This window comes from Carassius carassius, chromosome 3 (assembly GCF_963082965.1).
Source record: "Carassius carassius chromosome 3, fCarCar2.1, whole genome shotgun sequence".
Classification (NCBI taxonomy): Eukaryota; Metazoa; Chordata; class Actinopteri; order Cypriniformes; family Cyprinidae; genus Carassius; species Carassius carassius.
The window spans coordinates 4361558-4376364 of NC_081757.1; the positions used below are offsets into that span (position 1 = coordinate 4361558).

At 37.8% G+C, this 14807-nt stretch overlaps 2 protein-coding genes across 3 annotated transcripts in view; both read right to left on the reverse strand.

Moving 5' to 3' along the window:
- si:ch73-335l21.1 (insulin receptor substrate 1-B) overlaps nt 1-1044 on the reverse strand; it is a 41946-nt gene extending 40902 nt beyond the window's left edge. For both annotated transcript variants that reach the window (XM_059525505.1, XM_059525496.1), the window contains exon 1: nt 482-1044. In XM_059525505.1, the coding sequence (XP_059381488.1) occupies nt 482-830 (349 nt within the window). In that variant the 5' untranslated portion in view covers nt 831-1044. The remainder of the gene's footprint in view (nt 1-481) is intronic.
- A 1309-nt stretch (nt 1045-2353) lies between these two features.
- On the reverse strand, nt 2354-13706 carry LOC132116652 (arf-GAP domain and FG repeat-containing protein 2-like). Its single transcript, XM_059525516.1, has 14 exons — nt 12972-13706; nt 12321-12414; nt 9793-9908; nt 9487-9637; nt 8940-9060; nt 8603-8707; nt 8035-8067; nt 7228-7416; nt 7020-7104; nt 6802-6848; nt 6311-6422; nt 5406-5497; nt 5128-5198; nt 2354-3407 (listed from the first exon to the last, which is right to left on the reverse strand). Exons 1-14 carry the CDS (start codon nt 13136-13138, stop codon nt 3360-3362), a joined length of 1431 nt encoding a protein of 476 aa, XP_059381499.1. The 5' UTR covers nt 13139-13706; the 3' UTR covers nt 2354-3359.
- Nucleotides 13707-14807: the final 1101 nt, after the last annotated feature.

The window sequence follows — 14807 nt, forward strand, 5'->3', positions numbered from 1 at the left end:
AACAGAATAATTCGCGCATCTGTCCTAAACACTAGGCTATTCTAAATGTTATTTAACAGACATACATATATAAAAAAGAAGAACGATATTAATTTCCCTGACAGAAAGATAACACACGCTCGTGTGGCAGCGTGGATAAGGAGCAATCTGAACTTAAGTAACAGTCGTTCCCTTCTTCAACAGCAAAAGAGGCCCCTTTGCCCAACTTGGGGGCCATCTACTTTACTGGAGAGGAAGAAAAACACTGTTGTTTCAACACCACCAGCAGCTGAAGACCCAGAGTCAACACAAGCTACTAATGCAATGACAAAGTATCTGGATGTGCTTTGATTAACCATCCATTTTACATGCTACTGCAAATTCATCGCATTAAATACTGGAGGGAATGACATGCAAGATGCAATTAAACGAAGCTCGCCACGTTAACACCTAAGTTGACCACTCTTTTGCAACTGCTTGATGCTTTTTTTCCCAGACTTACTCTTGCACTGAAGTTCCACCATCGCCTGATACCATTCTTCCTGGTCCGTCTCGTTCTCCGCCGCCACCACGAAACTCTCAGCCCGCGTGTACAGCACTATCATGTGTTTATTCTTCGAGTCGGCCCGTTTGTTGATGTTGAAGCACGTCTCAAGCGCCAAAGCCTTTTTAGGCACTGGCGTTTTACCTCTAAATTTCTTCTCACTCTCGTAGTACTCGAGTCGGGCCGGGCCGCGCTCCGAAGCCGTCCTCAGCACGAAATACCGCCGGTGCATGGATTTCTGCTTGCGGAGATACCCGCTTTTACGTACGTCTTCTGTGCTGCTCTGCGAGTCGCTGTGGTTCTCCATGGTGTCTGTTTTGCTCAAGCACGTTGAAAAAAAAGTAGTTCAACCCTTGGAAGTAGGCTACTAAACGACAACAGATGTAACCTCCGTCCACCTCTGCTGCTTCAGAAAAGTCATGTGCGCAAAGGGCGAGAGAGGTTCCAACAAGCAGTTCCTTTCCCAAAATAATGTCATTAAACGCTGCGCTTTTCCTGGCTGGAGTCGAGCAGAACGGGTGAGCGCAGCTTCAGAAGTTAAATAATCTCATTACGGTACAGTAGACAGCTCCCCGTGACCCCTCCTCTCCAGCACAGCGTTCACTGCTACTGTGAAGCTCTGTCACTCATCAGTCCTCTGTAGTGTGTGTGTGTGTGTGTGTGTGTGTGAGAGAGAGAGAGAGAGAGCGCTAAAGCTGCAGAGCACGAGGTTGCGGTTCAGAATCGGATTTCATTCGCCTCTGGACTGTCCTGACTCAACACTGCCTTAAACAAATGTCACTTTTTAAAAAGGTTAGATCATCCCTTTCGTGGCCAATATTTATTCGTTTTTTAAAAAAAAGATCTAGTAGTCTATCTTTTTTGTTAGTAGTACTAGTATTATAGTGGGTATCTTTTTCTGCTTAGACACTCAATAGTATTCATTTTTATCCGTTTTATTTAATATATTCAGTGCATAATAGTATTTATTCCTTTGCGTCTAATCATTTTTCGAAAAAAAAAGTTTGCACATATATACAGATTTCGTTTACCTTTTAATTCTATAGGGATTTTTAAAGCAAAATAATAAGTACTAGTAGGTCTATCAACGAGTAAGTACTTATTCCTCTTTTACAATGAGTAGTTACTATTGCTAATAGTTACTATATATTTTATATATTCCTACACACTAAGTAGCTAGGCTACTAGTTACATAAAATACACACTTGTTAGTTTGTAGCAATAAATGTTAATTCTTACCCTTGTCGTCATAAATCTCTTAATTTATTGCAGATAAATAGGCTATAGGAGTGACAGTAGGAGGAAAACAATGGGCAAAAGACTTCCAAATAAGGCAGAACTAAAACTGTTGTATCATCATTTAATACATTCAGATGCCAAACATTTTAGGTTTTACGCGAGGAGAAAAAAATGGTTTGGCTGTACAGTATGAATAAGTCAGTAATGCAGGTTTACATTATAAAAATAATTTAAAAAAATTAATAAAAGCGTAAAATTCTTGATTAAATAATTTGGAAACGTATTTAGTCGTATTCAAATTGATTACTTGCGACATCTAGTGAATTAATTGGTTCATTGCAGCTGGGTATTTGACAACGTGAACAGGAATTTTAGGATAAAAATTCAATATATAAATGCATATAGCGATGTGTGCATTTTTAGAAGATGCACTGGTTCACCAAAGTATTATTTAGAAGTACATATATGAATAGATAGATATAAAAAAGTTTTAGACTAAGCATAGCACTGCAGGACATTGCTTGACATGTCCAGCTATTTCAACTATAACTCTCTATCAGTCATAAACATAAGACTAGGTCAGGTGAGAGGTGAAGTTTATACTATTCATTTTAATTTTCAGTTGAAAGCCCTAATGATCATAGAGTGCAAATACATTCGAAATGCAATAATGATCTTCACAGAAAAATATAAATGATGCTGTCATAAAAAGATATTGCATGAAATTCCAAAAGCAGCAAATTCCGTTTGATTTGCATCACACAGACAATACACATTGACACAACAGTTATGGATAGCTTTATGCATGGATACAACTCGATACAAAGACATTCTATACTTCTATATAGACAATTTTTGGTCCATACAAGAAACTTTTTTTCTCTCATAATAACTGAAACTGCAGTACATTCAGCAGCTTCCTGCTCAGCTTGAGAAGCGCATGCAGTTTGACAATGCGCACACACAAATACTCGACGTCAAAATAAATAGAAACAAGCCCGGCATACATAAACAGACAGAAAAGTGAAGGAAATGCCTGTTTTGTTTATGCCGTCTTTTTCACATGCCTCTGAATCATTTAAACCAAATCAGCACTGAGGAGAAATGCATTACTGAGATGATCTGAAGCTAATATTTTATTGTAATGTGTCGACCTCAGTGATTGAGGGAAGTAAGTGGGCACTCAGGTTAGGGCGATACTGGCACAAGAAGTTCTGGAAAGGTCAAAGCAGCAGCTTGTGTGTGTGTGTTTGTGAGTGTTAACAGCTCTCATAAGCACCTTTCAACTGAAGTTCTCCTATTATCAGAAAAATTCCTCTGATATTAGGCAAAATCCACACATAATGTACACACAAACACACACACGCACACACTCACAAAGTTTAATTTATAGCATCTGGTACAAAAGGGCACATACAAACACACACTCGCTCACACACAACAAAGTGTTTACAAATAGTTACATGGACTATATCTGCTAACACACACACACACACACACACACGAAGACACACGCAGAAGTGTTGGGGGTTTTCTGTAGGTATGGCAAAGTAAACAAGCTCCACTTGCTCTCTTCTTTCTCCACGGCCGGGGTGGTTCAGATGAAAGGGTTCAGTGATGCTCCTCTACTGGGGTAAACATTCCCCTAAGAGAAGTCATAGAAACACTCTTAAACCTTCACACACACGTCCTAAGAAATGTTGTGTGCTTGTAGAAATAAAAAGACTAGTGCTGGGTAGATTACTTACAAACTGTAATCCATTACTGAATATAAGTGCATGATAAAAAAAATTTATATTAATTTATAACATTACATCACATTGATTTGATCAAGATAGACTTGTACTATATTAATATAAAAATACAATGAGAATGAAAATGTACTCAATGCTTTGTTATCAACAACATGGAGTGCATTAAACACCACATGATGCCAGGGTTTCCCAAACGAGGGTTTGTGAAGAAACTGAAGGGGATTCGTAAATTGATAAAACGCTAATAATTAAAGGGGTCATATGATGTTGCTAAAAAGAACATTATTTTGTGTATTTGGTGTAATGCAATGTGTTTATGTGGATTAAGGTTAAAAAACACATTATTTTTCACATAATGTACATTATTGTTGCTCCTCTATGCCCCTCCTTTCTGAAACACAGTGATTTTGACAAACCTCATCATTCTGAAAAGCAAGGTGTGCTGTGATTGGCCAGCTATCCAGTGCATTGTGATTGGCTGAATGCCTCAAGCGTGTGACGGAAATGTTACTCCCCTCACCATGCTGTGGTGCCATGTGTCCCAGCGATAAAAGACAAAACAATATAACCCATTACAAACAAGGCATTAGTTGAATCCAGTGGAGACATAATTACTGATTATAATGACTTTTACTCTCTTGTTAAGTGTTGCGTTGTGTATCGTGCTGTGTAAACATAAAACCATGTCTGCGTTTGTGACCGGAGAAACGACAAACAAGCCAACACTACACTGCTCAGTGGCAATCATCAGTGGCAAATTCTTTTGTAACACTCCAAAGAGAGAGAAAAATTTTAAAAATGGCATCATATGACCCCTTTAATGGAATAGGTCACCCAAGAATGAAAATTAGCTAAAAAGATGAACATGTGAATGAGTTGATTTCTTCTTTGGAACAGATTTGGAGAAGTTTAGTATTACATCACTTGCTCATCAATGGATCCTCTGCAGTGAATGGGTGCCGTCAGAATGAGAGTCCAGACAGCTGATAAAAACATCACAATAATCCACAAGTAATCCACACCACTCCAGTCCATCAATTACCATCTTATGAACTGAAAAATTGTGTGTCTGTCCATCATTAAAGTTTTAATCACTAAACCATCGCTTTTGACCAGAAAACATGTCCATAATCAATAACGCTTTCTCCACTGAAAAATGTCCACCCCCGCTTTCCTTTTATCATAATCCACTGACTTATTTGTTTGGACTGTTTTTGCTTGTAAACAGCGCTTGATCTTTGCATATTTTTTCTCCTGATCCTAGCGAGACAACTTTTTCATTAAAGAAAGGATATTAGAGGACCCGTGTTTTAGCCAAAAGCAACAGTTTGAAGATAATCGATGGAAAGGTTGATTACTGTGATGTTTTTATTGGCTGTTTACACTCTTATTTTGACGGCACCCATTCACTGCAGAGGTTCCATTATTAAGGAATTGATGTAATGCTAAAATTCATCAACATCTTATGTGGCACATTGTCTGTATGAGGCACATAGTCTGTCATTCAGTTGAAACTATGGTCTGTAATTGATATATATGTAAAATATATAGGCACAGGGTGATTTACTATACTCCATTTATTGACTCTTAGCATAAAAAGATCATGCTTACAGTAAAAGGGTTGACAGACATTGGTCGTGGGACTTTAGGGACAGACTCTGGGGCAGGAAATGAGTTGAAACCTAAAAACAAACAAGCCAACAGGTTAAAAATAGCACACATTTCAGTTCAAGACAACAAAATGGTCTCTACTAGAGTTTTCACTCTGCAGTGTCTTTCCTAAAGCACTAATTCCTGACTGATTCTTTTATTGATTAATGGACTACTTTGAGGACACGGGGTTTCACTGCAATTAAGCAGATTTAAAGACTTAGGCTTGCTATACTTACCGTTTGCTTCCTGGTTACTAGACTGTTGGTGTGAAAAAGCACTTTGTGTGGTGGGTGCAGGAAAAGAGACAGACTGAGGAAAGACGACATCTGTCGATCAGATAGACATGAGGTCTTTAACATTGCAGTTAAATACAACAAACATAAATATATCTATCTATTCATCTATCTATCTATCTGTCATATTTATGTATATATGTATGTGTAGATCAGCAAACATGCAGTCTGACAATATATAAGCAGTGTTGTATTTTACGTTTTGATGCATGTTTGAACTCAGTGTTCAGGAATTCAAGATAAATGTGCTGACTGCTAAAAACTAAGTGTATTATTTCCTCTCACACTCAGAATTCAGCCAACAATAAATCCAACAGACCACTCACTTGCATTGGAATTTCACCAGGTGACATCCCTGTTTTTGTTGGCTTTGAGATCTATTACTAGGTTTACAGCATTTGTGGGAGTAAGCAATTTATTTGATTTATTAGAAGTAGTTCCGCATGGGAACACCAGCATATCCAGTTTTCAGTTATTCATTGCTTTATGGATTAAGTTCCTTTTAAGCCAAGTACACTCTGTCAGGTTTATAGCACTGTAAAAATGTATCCTTCACAAGACATAACCATGGGCTTGTGTCCCACAATCAGATTAATGCTGACCCTGAGAAATGTGCACAAATGCCACTGGTAAAATGAAGGCTTGGAAAATCTGCGGTCAAGAACCTATTGGGATTGAATGCATTTCTTTATGGTCAGTTTCTAACCTCAGTCCATAAACATACTTTATTTGATATCTTAAAGATAAAAATTGATCCTATCTTTCCAAAAGTGCTGATAACATCAGACTTCAAAAACTGCATTGTGCTGCTGAATTGCAGTCTTTTTGTTTTCTAAAAGTTAAAATATAAAGTGAACACGGGTGCAGATTTCTTACCTGAGGCTGTGCTTTTGAAGGGGTTACTGGGAGACAGAACTGGCTGGGCGCAACTGGCTGTAGAATTGAAGGGGTTTGGGAAATCTGAATCAGAGAGGGGAAAACTTCTGGTTACGTGTCTCTCATTAGCACAAATTGTACTTTGGATTCAATCCCTGTTTTGACTTAATTATAGTGAATTTGCAGATGTTTCCATCTCAGAGATTTTTTGAGGTCATGCTGTAAGATCATCCAAATGCTGCATGTCACACTCAGGCTAAGCCTTCTGTTTAGAAAAACTCTGGGAAATTGGACAGTTCAGGAGCTATATATTTCAATCTACTATTATTACTCGCTTACTCAAAAATAACTGCTTTAGATTAAGACTAAGTTCAAGTTGAAAACCCAAAGGCAATGCCCAATGTACATCACAATCTGTTCTGGGTGGGCTATCTAGATAAACTACTACTCTGAATTTGCTCACTTGCAAACGTTTGAGATCCAGAAGTGGCCTCTGGAACACCTGGGGAGCTAAAAAAGAGAGAAAAACAGACTGAGGGAAACTGAGAAAAAGACAATACACTAGTTCACAGAAAAGCCATTAGCCATTAACAAACATCTTAACAGTAATGTGGGTTGTAAGATATTGTTTTTCTATTTAGTTTTGGATTATGTGTAATAACTTCTATTAGAAAGTTGTACCTTGCAGGGGTTGAACTGGAGGATAGTCGGTTACTAAAGAGGGTGCTATATTGAGGGGGTCCATCAGAGGGAGCTGTTGTAATGGCTACAAAAGTGTAAAAGGGACAGTCAAAGATTTGATATACTGAGATTTTGTTTGGAATTATCTTATGGATTGGCTTAATAATGTTATAAAAAAACAGATAAAACCCAGAACATTCTTTCTTACCTGTGACAGGTGTGTTGTCTGAGAACACTTTACGAAGCTGTGATAAGGCTGAATACTTATCCTGAGTGACAGGGGGCGGAGCAGCAGAACTTATAGTGTTGTGGGCGTGGCTAAGACCCCCAAAATCCAAACTCAGCGATTTAGGGAAGGCTCTAAATGGAGCTCCACCCCCAGTTGACAGAGTGCGACCTGAATCAATCAGAAAGGCCATCAGTTATAAATGCTTTGGCAGTCAGCATTATTGTTACATAAAACTATTAAAAATAAATTTCACTTACATTAACTGAAATGAAGTTTAAATAAAATATAAATATAAGTTAAAGCACAAATCTGAGGCCACTGCAGTGAGAAACATCTCTGAAACCGGGCTGAACTGGGTGATGAGTTAAGGTGTTTTTTTAAAAAGCTTTTTAGCTTTTGTAGCTTGTTTTCACTGTACTGGCTTATATAATACTGTGGCCACAAACTGCTGACTTTCTGAATGTATTTATCCTACACTAAGACTAGCTTGGTCATTTGATCTTGATCTAAACCACAGTCTTTCCACTGGTTTCTTGTTAACAATATTATTCCATGGTGGAGCAATTCTGCATAGCTTCAAGCTTTTTCTCTGCCTCTTTCTGTTTCTTTCTCTATGATACGCTCATATATGCACAGACATTATATTTGCACATTAATGAATGCATTTTCTTTTTGCTTGTCATGGCTGGCTCACTCAGCACTGCAGCCAGATGGTCTGAGGTATAGCTGTCTAGTGTCTGCATTGCACAAACACTCATACTCACATATATCGTTTAAGCGACTTACCTAAAGTAAAGCTGTTTTTGAAAGTGCTACTTGCTGTGAAATAAAGGATAAGGAAAGGAAGATGAGATTTAATGCAACTGTCATGGCTCAATAGTGAAGAAAGACTTGAGGGACACTGGATTTTTAAACACTACATAAATGAAAATATACATTGCAATCTATTATTAGATTAAAGTGCTTATTTCTAATTTAATATAAAATGTTTAATCAATTTTTAAGTGAAAAAAGTACTCTAAAATGTACATGAATTTCATTTACTTGAATGTCACCAATTTGCTTACAGTTGATTAGTGGTTTATAAATAATGCAGAATTTTAAATATTACTTTCTAGTCAGAATTATACTGAAAATAGTATGATTAACTTCCTTTGAATTTCAAATCATAACATTCCAAAGAAAACAGTAAAACTTAAAACTCGTTGTTTTAAGTTGTTTTAAAAACATTCTATTTATTTCCAGGTCTACATAAAAAGAAGCCTCAGATTTTCAACGTGGTCTTTTTGGAAAGATGTATTAACATAAAATGTATTTTATGTTATAGACACAATCCGTGTGTGTCTTTTTGTACCTGAAGGACGTGGTAGGGCTGGAAAGGAGAAGGGATGATTCTGGTGTCCCATTCCAGAAGAAATTGTTCCTGGCCTCTGTCTCTCCACACCACTTAACAATGTGTCTGAGATAGAGAGCGAGGAACAGACATTAAAATATTTAAATAAAGATTTAAAAGAATAAATCATAGTCTAATGATGACTCACAGTACAGTACATCTGTGTTAATAATCAGGAGAGGAGGGAGGTAGACAAGACAGAAGGAGGGGGGAGAGAAGACCGGAAAAGAGGAAGAAAAACAGATTGAATAAAGGAAAGAAGAGCAGATGGGTAGAGAAGAGAGTTTGAAGGCTGCACCTTTAATGGGATGATCTCTGAAGCTCTGAGAGCGAGTTGGTCTGGCAGTGAACACCTCAGTACGGCTATCAGCTGGGGAAACAGCAGGAGCTCTGTCCCATATTGACAACTGGGACTGGGACTGTGGGAATACACACACACACACACATACACAGTATTAAAAATCAGATCAGCACCCTCGGCGTGACACATTTTGGGGCTGGTTTTCAGATCAGAGATGCAAGCATATTAGACAGCTCGATCCAAAGCAAGCAACACATCAGAAATGTGCTCATATTAGTTCATTATTAGATCTAATTCATTAAAATGAAATTTACACTTTACTGACACTAAGCCTATGTTTTACTCCATTTTCTTCGTAAGATAATTTTATGTAAATTTCTCTTACATTTATTACAATAATGATTTAGTTCATTTGAAGCTGCAGTCTATAACTTGTGTCTTGCGGAAGAACATTGTAGCCGGAGCTACTTCTCACTGTTAATGTCTATGACGAATCACTTAAAAAAAAAATTTAATTCCTGAGCTTTCCTCGTGTTTTCCTCACCAGTGTGCGGGTGGGCCGGGCTGTGGGGTTCAGAGGATGTCCAGGCGGAGGCTGATTCTGAGCAGGGCCGTGTGGAGCTGGAACAGCCTGAACCCCTGGAGCCCACGGTGACTCATTGGCATCCCTGCGGATCTTACTCTTAGAGAAATGCCTGGAAAAACAAAAACTTCTTAGTATCGCATTCTTTGACTTTTTTTATCTATAAAAACTGCAGGGAGAACAAGCTGCATATTCTAGGACACGCGTAGATCATTCAGTTCGATCGACACTGAAACTGTCTTTATGACCACACTTTTTCTCACTCACCATTTCTTTCTCTCATATTTGTCCTGCAAGAACTCTTTCAGCTTCCGTGTGTCACGTGCGTCAAAACAGCCGTCTGTTTTGGGGTCAAATATGCAGAGCCAGGTCCTCCTTCCAACCTAACGACCCCATAAATCAAGAACATGGTTAATCTCCTTTTAAAGCCTCATTAACAAAGTTCATACAGCCTGTTACAGGCTAATCATCATATAGCACAGAGTACCTCCTTGAAGACTTCAGAGGAGATGTTTGCTAGCATTTTAATGTAAAATTTAAACTGTGCAGCACTACTTAGTAAGCATGTTGCATCTTTGTGGTTATGTTTGCAATTAACTTAAAAGCTTTATTATTACTGAACATTAATAGTTATTGTAAACATGTCAAACTACTACTGTTTGTTGCATTACAAGGAAACTCTCTTCTCCAATATGTTTCTGAGATACTTTAACAAATTAGACTTTGACTCAGATGCTCAGAGACATAAATGACAACAAAAAAAAAGAGTCCAAATGCACACATTTTTAGCAACGAATATGCTTAGTTGCAATTTATCAGTCTCAGTTATGCTTTGTGATTTGTGTATGGATTAGTAACGATTAAGCCATGTGGTTTTTTTTATCATGCGCTTCAGTGTCATCACTAGCATTGATATTTGCTGTGCCTGTCTGTTCCTTTCTTATACTCAAAGTGCTTTACTGACAGTAAGAGGAGGAATGAGTCAGATGAATTTTTTTGCCAGTGTTATACAAGCAATGGCACCCACCCTCTGAACATTCAGAGTTGGCTTTAACTGCAATGAGCAAAAATCCTGTGGTGCCAATCGTGGGAGTGAATGTGAGTATGTGTATGTCGGTTGGGGAGTGAAAGAGCAGTGTCTGTACTTGTACCCATTCCCCCATGTAGATTAGCTCACACGCTCATGGGAAGACCACAGTATATTATGTACTAAAAACGCTACATATTACGCTGTGCCCACACACCATTTAAACACAGATGATTTAATACAAAACTTAACAGAGGCTCTTAGTGTCAAGCTATATAACATTTGCTCAATGCACTACTAAGTTAGCCTGCTTTAGTAGTTTATATTATTCATCAAATTAATTATACATCAAATACATTAATTAATACATTAATTAATTTACATCAAATGTTTTCAGTCTTTCATTTCTGAGGATGGACTAGGAAGTTTTATATATGCACTTTGACACACATCCACTTAAGAAATACAGCCGAAATTAAAGTGTGAAAGTCTGTCCCTCACACGTGTGGTGTTTTCTATTAATAGAATTTAGAGTATGACACTTATTAGGTTGTTGATATGAGACATAACGTATGCCTACAAAAACAAAATATGTTCTATATTTGCTTGTTTTTTTTTTTAATACTGATTTTCTTTTTGTTTTTGTGGCTATTGTTATTAAGTTTCAGCACTATATTATCTTTATATGTGTATATGTATATACTGTAATAGGTTCCCTTTTAATGTTAGTCAGTGTTGAGTTTTTCCTTAAAGGGGTGGTTCACTGATTTTTCCTTTGCAAGGTAGCAGTTCAGTGCTGTGTTTATTTTGAGCTTTGGTTTTACTGTTTAATCCAGGGGTCAGGAATTTTTACCATTATGATGGCAAAAATTATCTTTCCCCGTTGATGTTCATTCAAACGTAACCCTATATTCTGATTCTGACGGGGTTTTTTTCAAGCAGTCATCTATAATTACGAAAATTTGTGTTTTATTATATTATATGTGACTCTGGAGCACAAAACCAGTCTTAAGTCCCTGGGGTATATTTATAGCAATATCCAAAAATACATTGTATTGGTCAAAATTATCAAAAAAATAAATGAAAAATTATGCCAAAAGTCATTAGGATATTAAATAAAGATCATGTTCCATGACGATTTTTTGTAAATTTCCTACTGAAAATATATCAAAACTTAATTTTTAATTAATAATATGCATTGCTAAGAATTCATTTGTACAACCTTAAAGAAGATTTTCTCAATATTTTGAATCCATATTTTCAAATAGTTGTATCTCGGCCAAATATTTTCCTATACATCAACGGAAAGCTCATTTATTCAGCTTTCATATTATGTATACAGTAAATCTCAAATTTAAAAAAATTTACACTTACAACGTTTTGTGGTCCATGGTCACATATGGTATATGATATACAATTAAAAATATTAATTAACATATTTTGATTATTAACTGACATATATTAACTAGCAATAATGTGTTGTTGTTGTTTTATCAGGCATTTTGTTTATTTACATTCAATTATATTAATCATTTAATATATTAATCAATTATATTAATCATTTAATAACCTTGGATAGTTTCCTCTCCCTCCCACTTCCTGTCTCATCTCTTTTTTTAAATATTTTAATTGTAATGAAAATGAAAGAAAGAGATTGATTTCATCTTACATTGCCTCAAAAATAAAAGGCAACTGGTTAGCAGCTGTCTCCCGTTCAGAAATTCGCACAGCATCTTTAAGCATGTATACTAGTAGATCTGTCACTCACCTCATTGCCATGATTTTGCAAAAACTCCACTTCCTGTTGGGAGAAGGTTGTCATGGAAATAGACTTGACTCTGTGGGGTGGGTTGAGCCCTCTCCTGAAACAGAAACAAACTGCGTGCTTAATCGCAAAACTGGGAAGAAACGTTCAACGGGCTTGCACTGATTTGAACACAAACAGTAGAAACGTGTGAGATAAACGGTGCAGGGCGTGAAAGGGCCGTGAACGTGATAGTAAACCGCAAGAACCTCTTACAGCAACAAATTGCAAAACCGTGAAGGAACCGTGAACCTGCTTTTTTTTCTCCGGTGTTCGTGAGTGCAGTTGCATACTGAAATCGTGTAGAAACTGCAGTGGAATCACACCATTCTCCTTTGCGGACATGCAGAAAACATATGGATGCCAAACCTGAAATCGTGAGGAAATGATACGTAACGCAAGCAAGACTGGGACACGCCTGAAAACGACAAAGTAACGTAGTAATTACCGACTGTCTTGAATGTAAACACAACTAGAGCTCCCTCAAACTCGCGCGGACAGCGCTGCGTTGTAGCCACGTATATTTTCCAGAGTGTGCTGAAGAACAGCGTAAACAAAACACAATCATCTTGACTTAATCACTAAGCTGTAATAATCACATGCATGATCACTCACAGCATTCCGGAGCATGACGTGCACACGAAGCAGCCCACGGTGATGTCGATGTAAGTCACCCCGGGCTGGCTGCACTCGAAGCAGTGCTTGTTCACTCCCGTCTGCGCGAGCTCTCGGACCTTGCGGGTGCATATCTCCTGGTTATCCCGGTGTTTTCGGTTCGACATGCTGGTGTCCTGCAGACGCGCACGCCCCCTCTGGCCCTCACTTCACTCGCCCGCCGTTGCACTTTAATTCCCCCGTCGTAGTAGCCTATGTTTCTTCTTCTCACGCACGCATTCTGAGAGCGACTGTGCGGCTGGAGGTCTTCTCATGCGCTGGCTTTAACTGACATGAAACGATCTTACATGCGTAGTCTCCCGAGGTCACGACTGGCCGATCCGAGCGGGGTTTTACAGCCGCCCTGTTTATTTATTCATTGCTGCGGGTTTCTCCTCTGGGCTCGGGATCATTATTCTGCCTCGCTCTGCTGATTGCTGGTTCTCTCCGCTCGCGCGCGGTATCACACCGTTCAGACTCTGCTGTTGCGCACCCGTCTGTCCCCTCACGGATTCTGGGGAGATTGCGAGCAGAAAGCAAGACGAGGGCGAAGGAGGCTCTGTGCCTCTGGAGAGCGCGCGTGAAAGCAGCGGGATAAGTGGGGATTAATCTGATAACAATATTATGATGGCTGTGTGCTCATTATTTTGTGCTTGTTTATTTCCAGCAACGTGAGATTTTTATGTCGAGTATCACGCCCTTCTGTATGACGTTTGGAATAAAAAATGCTGTCCTCCGTGTGTTTATTAACTCTTTACATGGAGTGTGAAGAATCCAGTCCACACGCAGTGTCCCTCGTGGACCACGACTGATAAAGAATAGCGTAGGGATCAAATGGAGAACATTTTAGATGAATCTGAAGTGAGTGCATCCTGTTGACACATTATTGTGTTAAATTACGTTAGCAGAGACATCTCAGCAGTTATAGCTACTGATGTAATGTTGGCCTTGTTCCTAAAACACAGGGGATGCGTGAACTGCACTGGCGACTTCCATCCAGCTGAGGTAGCGGTTCCGCCAAACATAGGATTTAGCAGTAATTCGTTCATAGAAATGTAAGTCACCACAGCTGCTATATTTTTGTATGGTTTCTGCAGGTCTTAAATAGTCTTAATTAGAAGTGTTTTGAAAAACCGAACAGAGTAAAGTGAGTTTAAAACAAGAAAAATATCTGTCTGTGAGGTATGATGTTATTGTTTTAATCATAAACCCTACGTAATTTGATAAATTTCACAAAACTTAGCTTGTCAAGGAAAAGCATCTTGATTTAAGAATCTTGAGACATGTGCACTGTGTTATATAATTTTTACCATTTTCATTATTTTTTTTAGTCATTTTACATTCTTTGTTTTATTGTTGTGATTATTTTTTTGTATGATTATTTAAATTCCTTTTTATATTCAAAGCACTTTTAATTGTGTATGAAATGTGCTATATGAATAAAATTTGCACTGAAAAACAAGGCAACAGTAGGCTACTGAGTAAAAACACCATTTTTGAAGTCTCTTCATGAGTTTGGGAACATGCATTCAAGCATTTCTTTTAATTAACTGAAAAGTAATCTGTTTGAAGTTGTATTTTCAAACTTTAAAAAGTGTTGCTAATTTTTTACAATTTTCAAAACTCATTTCCATAAACATTTTCTTTTTTAGAGTAGGCTTCATATTGATGTGTTGTGTTCTTTCAATTGAATTATTATTGGTTTATTTTTTTTACTCCTTAAAATGGTCTTTGAAAAGTCATAAATGTACCTCAATAAAACCTACAGAAACCCTGTTTTTGATGTTTCTGCATACA

Bases quoted from the DNA above. Each gene is read 5' to 3' on its own strand.
- LOC132116652 (XM_059525516.1), bottom strand. From the start codon at position 13,138: ATGTCGAACCGAAAACACCGGGATAACCAGGAGATATGCACCCGCAAG. The intron at 9,061-9,486 runs GTGAGGAAAACA...GTATTCCCACAG, and splicing joins CCCGGCCCACCCGCACACTG to TCCCAGTCCCAGTTGTCAAT. The intron at 6,423-6,801 runs GTGAGCAAATTC...TCTCTGATTCAG, and splicing joins TGGATCTCAAACGTTTGCAA to ATTTCCCAAACCCCTTCAAT.